This window comes from Nannospalax galili, unplaced genomic scaffold, assembly GCF_000622305.1.
Source record: "Nannospalax galili isolate Female #2095 unplaced genomic scaffold, S.galili_v1.0 scaffold593, whole genome shotgun sequence".
Classification (NCBI taxonomy): domain Eukaryota; kingdom Metazoa; phylum Chordata; class Mammalia; order Rodentia; family Spalacidae; genus Nannospalax; species Nannospalax galili.
Window position 1 is genome coordinate 1,192,904 of NW_008332686.1, and position 10,528 is coordinate 1,203,431.

At 35.9% G+C, this 10,528-nt stretch overlaps 2 protein-coding genes across 2 annotated transcripts in view; both read left to right on the plus strand.

Annotated features, from left to right (window-relative positions):
• LOC103729652 (olfactory receptor 5D18-like) overlaps positions 1–936 on the plus strand; it is a 3,262-nt gene extending 2,326 nt beyond the window's left edge. The window contains exon 2 of the mRNA XM_008827719.1: positions 1–936. Coding sequence (XP_008825941.1) covers positions 1–936 — 936 coding nt within the window.
• A 5,110-nt stretch (positions 937–6,046) lies between these two features.
• On the plus strand, positions 6,047–6,982 carry LOC103729620 (olfactory receptor 5L1-like). The gene has a single exon (XM_008827697.1). It carries the CDS (start codon positions 6,047–6,049, stop codon positions 6,980–6,982), a length of 936 nt encoding a protein of 311 aa, XP_008825919.1.
• The last annotated feature ends 3,546 nt before the right edge of the window (positions 6,983–10,528 follow it).

A 10,528-nucleotide genomic window follows, 5' to 3' on the forward strand; every position in this document is an offset into this window, starting at 1 on the left:
TTGGGCTTCTCAGATTACCCAGAACTGAAAGTTCCCCTCTTCTTAATATTTCTCACTGTCTACAGCATCACCGTGGTGGGGAATATCGGCATGATCCTCATAATCAGAATTAACCCCAAACTGCACACCCCCATGTACTTCTTCCTCAGACACCTCTCCTTTGTGGATTTCTGCTACTCCTCCATCATTGCTCCCAAGATGCTGTTGAACTTAATTGTAAAAGACAGAACCATTTCCATTTTAGAATGTATAATACAATATTTTCTCTTTGCTATTTTTGTAGTAACAGAAGCATTTTTGTTGGTGGTGATGGCCTATGATAGGTTTGTGGCCATCTGTAACCCCTTGCTCTACACAGTAACCATGTCCCAGAAGCTCTGTCTCACTCTGGTGGTGGGATCCTATGCATGGGGCTTCACGTGCTCTGTGACACTGACATGTTCTCTTGCACAATTGTCTTTTGTTGGTGTCAACACAATTGACCACTTCTTCTGTGAATTTTCTTCTTTGCTCGCCCTCTCTTGTTCTAACACACAAGAGACCCAGCTACTGCTATTCATTTTTACCACATTTAATGCGGTCAGCACACTCCTGCTCATTCTCTTGTCTTACCTGTTCATTGTTGTCACCATTTTGAGGATGAATTCAGCCAGTGGACGCCGCAAAGCCTTCTCCACCTGTGCCTCCCACCTGACAGCTATCACCATCTTCCATGGTACCATTCTGTTCCTCTTCTGTGTGCCCAACTCCAAGAACTCCAGGCTCACAGTCAAAGTGGGTTCCCTGTTTTACACCCTCGTTATCCCCATGTTGAACCCCCTGATCTACAGTTTGAGGAATAAGGATGTTAAGGAGTCTATCATGAGAGTAATGACCATGATTCCCTGTGTTAAGGATGTTAGTCATAATCGAAATTGTCAGATAGTTGGAGATTAATCATCTTGTGATTGAGCATAATATAGTTATGAGGTGTTTTTTGAATACATAAGTTGGCATCAGGTATAAATTAGATATATGTTTAAAGTTAGTAGAGATAATATTGTGCAATGAAAAAATAATGGATTTTCATTCAGAGAGACAAAAATTGCTTCATCTATTTTTCTGGAATAAAATAAAAAAATTCTCTTTGTTTAAAATTTCATTAAAAATCAGGTTCTTGTGAAATGGCTCACAATATGGTTATTAAGTTTACAGGATCCAATCCACATCATTTGGAGTGTCTTTTACAGTCAATAAATATTATTCCATTCTCTAATCCTATCAGATTCCTAGAGCATATTTATAAGGTGTAAACATTATTTTGTATAATAGTAGTCATAATGAAGATAAGACTTAGTGTTTGCCTTCAAAGATGCAAACATCCAGTGTAGATTGTATGGCAATGTGAATGTGACCATTTAATGATTCAGAAAATAATATCTATAGGTTTTGATGAAAGTGTATATCAAAATCTATTGAAGAATGGTAGGTAAATACATTCATAAAATATTGATTACTAAAAATCAATTACGTAAAATTGTGTAGGTGCATTTTTTCGTAAAATTTTAGTTTGGAATTCGTTATACTAGAGAGAACAGGTCAAATATAAACTTGACATGTAAGAATTTTGACTTTGTATCTTTAATCAAAAACTTTTTAGGGGTGCTAAATTGGCATAATTTCTGTGTATTTGTGTATGTGTCTGCATGTTCTTGGAAAGAAGATAAAATTAAATGTCTGTGATGTATACTTCAATGGACTTTAAGGAATCTCATGTGCGGTAGTGAGATTATCTATGACAGAGTCCACCAAAAGTTGGAAACTGTTGTACTGGATCAAAGGAAAACTGACTTCAGAAATTGGAATTATGCGATCCTGTTCACATTATATTTTATACAGTTGTTGTTATAAGGCTCAGAAAGCTCCAAAAAGTTGCAAGAATCTGAAGCTCTTTGCTCAAGGTTATATGAGTTGGTTCAAGTTTCTCAGAGAAGAGACTGTATGATTGTGGAAGCGGCCTGAAATATATGCTAGAAATCCAGAGATGCAGATCTTCTGAGCTGTTGCTCAGGCTGGCATGGACGTTTCTGTGAAACAGCTGGCTTGTGTCACTCAGGATAATGAAATTTATCCCCTCAATCACTGTGTACATTCCCTGAGTATCATCTTAATAAAATCACTGTGACTATAGAAGACTTAGGGGTAATTATTTGTCCAGCTTGTTACCAGTGCCCTATCTGGGGTGAATACAAGTTTGCTCACATTTCCCTACGGGGGAAATTACACTTATCTTTTCCTACTTAAGTCCATCAACACATGTACCTTCTTTTTAATAGTCAATATTCTTATTATTGTGAAAAAAAAAGATGATTTCCCTATGACATTTTCATGTACATTATCATTGTTCTTTGTTCATATATTGTCAGGAGAGATACACAGGTATCACCATAAGTTTGATGCAATCCTGATCTACACAGCGAGTTCAACTCAAGCCAGGAATGCATATGAGCACCTTTCTCAACTATTGCATTCCAAAAATATAAGCTAGCAAACTTTTAGCAGTAAAAGTGAAGGAAGAAAATGACTAACAATTATCCAAGCAATCAGAAGACCAAACAACAAAGACACAGGGGGCAACAAACTCATTGCAATAGTATCCTTGAAAATAAATATACTCAATTCACCATTTAAAAGATGGGTTAGAATACATTGAGCAGGGCTGTAGAAATGACTCAGTAGCTAATAGTTCATGCTCCACAAATGATTGCTGGAGTTTGGATGGCAGCAGCTATGCAACCAGCCTTCCAGCCCAGCACACACCCTTTTTCCCTTCCTCCAGGGCATGGAGACTGGAGGACCATTGGAGGTTTGATGTATTATAGTCTTGCCCAAACACAAACTCCAGATACAGATAGAGCTCATACCACAGAGAAATAGGCCTACACACACTGAGAGAGAGAGAGAGAGAGAGAGAGAGAGAGAGAGAGAGAGAGAAAGAGAGAGATACACAGAGAGACAACAGTGGAATGATGTCATGAAGTTAGGATGGGGACAAGTTGTGGGGAAACATGGGGGGTTAGAAGGGAGAGAGAGATACATGATTATATTTCATGGTGTACATGTATGAAATTCTCAAATACACACAGAGACACATATACAAAAGATGCAAAAATTACATAAATAAACAAACAAAATGAATCCAACAAAAAACAAAAATCCAGCTCTCAATTTTCTTCATGAAGAAAGTCCACTGAGAAAGACATCTTAAAGCAGAGATCCCCCAAATGGAAATCAATCTATCAAGCTAATGAACTGGCACAATATTATCACATATTACAAAGTAATCTTCAGTTCAAAACTATTTAGAAGTACAGGAAATGCCAAAATATTCATAAAGAGAACAATCATTAAGAATATATAATTACACAGATTTAAGTAATAATAATATGGTTTACATCTAAAAAATCAGAATGTTCAGTTATAGACATGAAATAACAGGAATCTTGATATAGCACATTAGGAGACTTCAACACTCCACTCTGTTTTTGAGAAGCTAAAATCCTGTAAGAAATGTCAGAGGTAAACAGTACCATAGATTAATTTAATTTAACATATGTATAGATCATTTCATCCAAACAATTAGGGCAAGATTCGTTTGTCTTTGAGTCAGTCACCTCATGTTTACAGGTGACATTAAATATTGATTATATTCATTTATATAAAGGTGGAATTTGTCAATATTTATACCTAGTATAGTACTCACTACGTGGGAAGGACTCAGGAACTGTAAGCAGTAACTATTAATAAGTGATATTCATTATAACTCTTTTTTAGTTTGTTGGACAATCTCTTTGGTGCTTTCAGTCCTTTTATTATGTGTCCTGGGCTGTAGATAAGAATGTGTCTTATGAGATATACTCACATAACATATATTGTTCAGCAAATCATCATGGAAATTATGTTTTATTATACAATGAGCCGTTTTTAATTTCTTCCATTTTATGTGAAATAGTACTAAGAATCGTTTGAATCTCAAGACAGAGAAATTCTCTTTCTATCACGTTGATATCCCACAGAGACGGGTACTTGTTTTGAGAAGCTTTAGAATAATGGGCCTCAGGGATTTTCATTCAAACATAAAAATTGTACCATATTCTGTAGTGACATTTTCAGGAGCAGAGTGAACACTCTGATGTCTCTTCCACAGGTTGGTTGGTTGAAATTGTTGTTGCAAGAAGTATTTTGGGTAATGCATAGGAATATTATTCATGAGCACTAGAAAACTGAATTCAATTCTTTATGGAAGATTTTGAATATATTCATATTTAGGAAAAGAAGAATTTGTAAAAGAGGGCTTTAATAGTACAAAACTTAAAATACTGTGTTTCATTCCTCACTTAATTAGTATATGTGCAGAAAAATATGCATTGAGTGCCTATTTAGGAAAAATACACTCCTTATTTGGTAAGGGATGTTCTCAGTGGAATTGGTAGCAACTTAGTCTGCAGAACCACATACTCCCACTACTGATCTAAGAGGGAAGTGATGTGCACAGATAGGGGAATGCTTGCTTTTCTGTATATTTTTCTTCTCTCACACGAACTTCATTTTTCCCATCTGCCTGGAGTGTCTTCTCACAGCTAACCCAAGGTTCAGGGTGGCACTAAGAGATTGGTAGAGGTGTCTACGCAGGAGCACAGACTTGTGAGCCTCCTTTGAAGAAGTGAAGTGAGGACTTACTTCCACTTTGTGAGGAACACTATGAAATGTCTCTCTAAAGGTCTCGATTGTGGTCCATGTGAGAATTCAGCCTTGATCATGTTTTGTTTGGAGTAAGAAACTGTCAAGTCATTGTGGAGTTCAGCAGCCTTCCCAATGCATGTCAGCAGAAATATGTCCCTACTGTGATTGTGGAAAGTGTCTCTGTGCACTGACATGTCCTATGAGGCAAATTCTCTATTGGTAACGAATCTGTGTTTTACAGGCTATCAGCAGCCTGATTTGTATTCACTGAGTTTTCTAATGGAAAAGCATTTTAAAAGTTATGTTTCGCCTTTGATTTCAGGGAAAGACAAATTAAGTCACTTTTTTTGTACATTTGAAGAAGAAAAAGTTATAATCAAAGGAATTATGTGTGTTCAAATTAAGGTTTTTAAAAATCAATCAACTGATATTTTTAAATCAGTTAACAAATTGAGTAAATACCTTCTTGTGGTGATCTCTCCATTTCTTCCCTTCACACATAACAGCTTGATGCATCTTTTTTCATGAATTCTTCTAAGGGTCAAGGCAAGAATGGACATAGAAGACTTCTGACTTCCTGAACTCACTATGTGTCAAAGCTTTAAGAGATTTCTCCCTCACATTCATTTACCAAAACAATTCAAACTTCCCAATTATACACAGTAAAATTGTTTTTCATGAGAATTCAGGTAAGATTATATTTCCTATTATTAAAATAGAACATTAATAATATTTATTTTATGGATGAAATACACCATGCAACTTGTATCTTGTGTGTGTGTGTGTGTGTGTGTGTGTGTGTGTGTGTAAACTCACACTTGCTTTTTTGGAAACTCAGTGAAGATTACCTTGTATTTTAGAAGTAATCTCCCAATATCCTAATATTTAGAATATTGATTGATGTGTTCTTGAGGTAAACTGAACTTGAACTTTAGAGAGTGATCTGACTAACCAACTAAATAATACTTTGATGCATGTCTTTGGGAGTCAAGGCCATGTGTGCAATTATGATACAACTAACAAAAATAAACATATAATATTTATAAATTTCAACTTTATGGGATTTCTGAATTGAAATATAGATTTTATATAGTCTTGTTATCAATGTCTAAATTTATGTTAAATTTGAAGTGAAAATTGTCTAGTATTGTTGCAAATATATTATTCCTGCATCCAATGTTTTTATTTCCTTTGTGTGTGTGTATGTATGTGAGTAACAGAGACAGAGAGAGAGAGAGAGAGAGAGAGAGAGTCCAAACTATACCTTAGATTGTAAAATGAAGAATTTAAAAATACTTTCTTTAGAGTTATTTAAATCGGACACATGGATGAGGAAAACTGCACAGCTGTGACAGAATTCATTCTCCAGGGGTTTTCCGATGTCCCGGAGCTGAGTGTTTTTCTCTCCTTGGTGTTTCTTCTCATTTATGGAATCACCGTTGTAGCCAACCTGGGCATGGCTGCACTGATTCAGGCCAGCTCTCAACTTCACACCCCCATGTACTTTTTTCTTACCCACTTGTCCTTTGTGGATTTCTGTTACTCCTCCATCATTGTGCCCAAAATGTTGTCTAACATGTTCAACCAGGAAAAAGCCATATCCTTCCTGGCATGCATGGTCCAATTCTATTTTTTTTGCACCTGTGTGGTCACTGAGGTCTTCCTGCTGGCTGTGATGGCCTATGACCGCTTTGTGGCCATTTGTAACCCACTGCTCTACATAGTCATCATGTCTCCAAAGCTCCGTATGGGGTTGGTGTCTGGCTGCTACCTCTGTGCATCAGCATGTGCCCTGATTCACTTAGGTTTAGCCCTTGAGATCCCATCATATAAGACTAATGTGATCAACCACTTCTTCTGTGATCTGCCTCCTCTTTTAAGCCTTGCTTGCTCAGATGTCACTGTTAACAAAGTGCTGTTGTTCGCTGTGGCCACCTTCAATGAGAGTGTTACCATTGTGATCATCTTCACCTCCTACCTGTTTATTCTCATCACCATCTTGAGGATGCGCTCTGCAGAGGGAAGGCGCAAAGCCTTTTCCACTTGCGTCTCCCATATCACAGCCATCGTTGTCTTCCATGGAACAATCCTTTCCATTTATTGTCCGTCCACTTCGGACACCAGTGGGGAGTCTGACAAAGTGGCCACAGTGTTCTACACTGTAGTGATTCCCATGCTGAACCCCTTGATCTATAGCCTCAGGAACAAGGATGTGAAAGGTGCTCTCAGCAAAATTGTGAGCTCTAAAATACATTCCTAGAGAACATTTTATGACTGGAACTCAGAATTTCAAGAGAGACTAATGGGGTATCATAGATGGGATAAAAAGGTGGGATGCAAAAAGAAGTAACGAGTAGAGCAGTTATGAGTGACTCTTTTGTGCCAATTATTTTCTTTATAGTATTTTTGATGTCCTTATTTCTCAGCGTGGTAACAAGGATGAACCTGTAGGACAAAAGGATGACTGTTATTTGTCTTTGACAGCAACGTGGCTTCTTTTCATCTGGATAAGAGGGTTTATACTGAAACAAAAACAGTAAGAGGCAGTAGATATCAGAAGCTTGGTTCATTTTGTGTATATCACACTCTTATGAAATATGTCCTAAGTGAAAAGCAAGTATCTCTTTCAATATCTGGGTACTTATTTTGTTGGAGGGACTAAAGATCTAAAGTATGTAAAAAGCGCAAACATATTGAAATGTCCATAGAACAATATAGTTTGGAGAGAATATTTACATAGTTGACTATAAATATTTTAATGCTTGTGGTAGCATGAGCTTGAGATCACTTTCTCTTTTATCTTCAATTCATTTTTATATATTATGACCCTCCTTCATTTTTAATATAAATTTATAAGTTTGGAACCTATTGCTATAACTATCTTTCATAATGTTGCAATAAATGAAATGATCTAAAATTAATTTATGTCAGATGGTCATTCATTGGTGTTGTGAATAAATGCACATAAACATAATATTGCTCATTTTGTGCCATTCATATTGGTCTTTTATATTTCCATATATCTGCCCTAGGAAACCTTACTCTAAAATAGACTTTATTTCATTAAAGAGAGAAAGTTCTTCAACTCACATAATTCTTGATCATTCTTTTCATACTGTCAAAGCATAATGAAATAAAGAACAAGATAAATCCTTCCTTGACATAGATTAAAATAATAAAAGTTAATGAAGCATGTACCTATGTAGTGAAAACATGGTTTTCTTTATGAAAGTGAATATTTAATTTTCTTTTAAATCGAAAAAACAAACTGGACAATGAGAACCTTAGAACCAATATTATTAGGGAGTGAAACATGTAGTTATAACTTAGGAGACATAAACCCTATAGATTATCTTTTGTCTTGTTATCATCAGGTCACATAAAGCAGTAGCTTTATAAGACATTGATATTAAGTGACACTAGAATTACATAATACATGAGATAATCTGAGACACTGCAGTAGAAGGGAATGTGCAGTTATCAGGTCAAGGGAGCTAGTTGATCTACCACAACATGGTTTTCTTTTTTCTGTTTTTTTTTAATTTTATTTTAGAACTTTCATAACTGTTTTCTACCAGCTTTGTGAAGTAAGTTCTACTTTTTGTCCAATATAGTCATGTCACTTTGCTAGAGACCATTAGATGTAAATTCTCATACCAATCTGCACTCTGTGTCCAGTCAATATCTTTGTAATGTGCTTTTCCATACTCTACCAGACTTGGTAACAAATCTTTTACTCTCTGCTATTTAAACACAATTTTTAAAGCTACTACACACAGGGAAAGCCCTACAATATTTTCTTCCTATACCTGGATATAACTTCCTTCAGTTCCACTGATGTTATGGTAATGACAGAATTTCTTTTTTTGTGGAAAATAATAACCATATACACTAACACACACACACATATGGTCAAGTGAGTTCAAGTATCTTTTCCACATACTGACTTCAGTTCCTTTGTTCACATACTCAATAATGGGATATCCGAATGATGCTGCCTATTAAGAACTGCTAGGGAAAGGTAAACCAATGCCACACTGAGACAATACTTCACCACACTTAAAATAACACTTATCCAAAACACCACCAGTAACAAATACTAGAAAAGTGGGGCATTAAGAGGGTTTTTAGGACACTGTTGACTAGAATGTACATTAATTGAGCTATTATGGCAAACAGAATTAAGGTTCCTTAAATCCTAGGGATCCAGATGTCATATGATCCACCTGCCCCAATACTGAATGATGTATGAAGAAACTAAAGTCAGAATGCATAAGAGATACCTGCATTCATTTATTTTTTTTTACATAGGGCATTAAGAGGGTTTTTAGGACACTGTTGACTAGAATGCACATTAATTGAGCTATTATGGCAAACAGAATGAAGGTTCCTTAAATCCTAGGGATCCAGATGTCATATGATCCACCTGCCCCAATACTGAATGATGTATGAAGAAACTAAAGTCAGAATGCATAAGAGATACCTGCATTCATTTATTTTTTTTTACATCTTCACTCCAAATGCTTAATATATGGAACTAATTTTAATGTCAAATATTATATAAACATGTAAAAATGGTATATGTGCATTGGCATTACTGATTCATAAAATGCTATCATTTCCACAGCATGGATGGAACTGGAGAGCATTAGAGTAAATGAATTCATTCAGGCAGCAAGTTTTTGCATTTTTGCATTAAAAATACAATAACTTTAAAAAATATTTTATTGTTATTTTATTTTATGTGTATGCATGTATTGCCTGCGTGTAGGTAAGTGCAACCATGTTGTGCAATGCCCATGGAGGACAGATGAGGTCGTCAGATCCCCTGGAACTGGAGTTACAGACAGTTGTTAGCTACCATGTGGGTGCTGGGATTCGAACCTGGGTCTTCTGCAAGAACAGCCAGCATTGTTAACTGCTGAGCCATCTCTCCAGAGCCCCAAAATACAATAACTTTTTATCTTAAGTGGCACTTCTACTTTTTATGGAAAATTTGCATTTTTCAAATTTCATACAATAAATTCTAATTATGTTTAGACCCCACCCCTGTCTGGTCTCCCACTTAATATTCTGTGCCTGATTTCATCTTTAAAATAGAAACATATTTTCTGAAATCTCATCCATATTAGGTATCTTATAACAAAAAGGAGTGGAATTAATATCATGAAAAACTACAGGTTTATGACATCATGTTGATGTTATTTTAGAGGTTTCATAATTAGAGTTTAAAGTAACTACATCATAATACTTTTGAAGAGCAAGTTCATAGGATCGAAGAAACTGTTGCTATCAGCAAGTAATTATGAGGACAAAATTCCTCTGAAGTATGTTTCATGTATTTCAAGTGTAGTAAGTGACTATTTAAATTGCAAAAGAACCTCTTTAATGAAACTTTTCAGTATTTCCTATTTAGTCAATGGAAAGCTTCCCAAGAAGATATATTGAAGAAAGAAAATTAATGCCAATTATTTTCTTGAAAGTACCCTAACGTCCTTATGTTTCAAACTGAAAACCATGGGACTCCTAATGGGAATCGTCACAGTACAAAACAGAGTCCACTTTGATGGTCAGCCTGGGGCTTTTGGAACTGGGCACAAAGTAGAGACAATATGGCACCACAGAAGATGGTAGTTGTGGTTAGGTGTGAAGCACAAGTGGAAAAAGCCTGGAGGCACCACTGGCTGAATTCACTTTCAGGATGGTAACAAGGATGAACCGGTAGGACAAAAGGACAACTGTTACTTGTCTCTGACAGCGACATGGCTTCTCTTCATCAGAACAAGAGGTTTATACAGAAACAAAA

Excerpts from the sequence above, each read along its gene's own strand:
- LOC103729620 (XM_008827697.1), top strand. The coding sequence starts at position 6,047 with ATGGATGAGGAAAACTGCACAGCTGTGACAGAATTCATTCTCCAGGGG.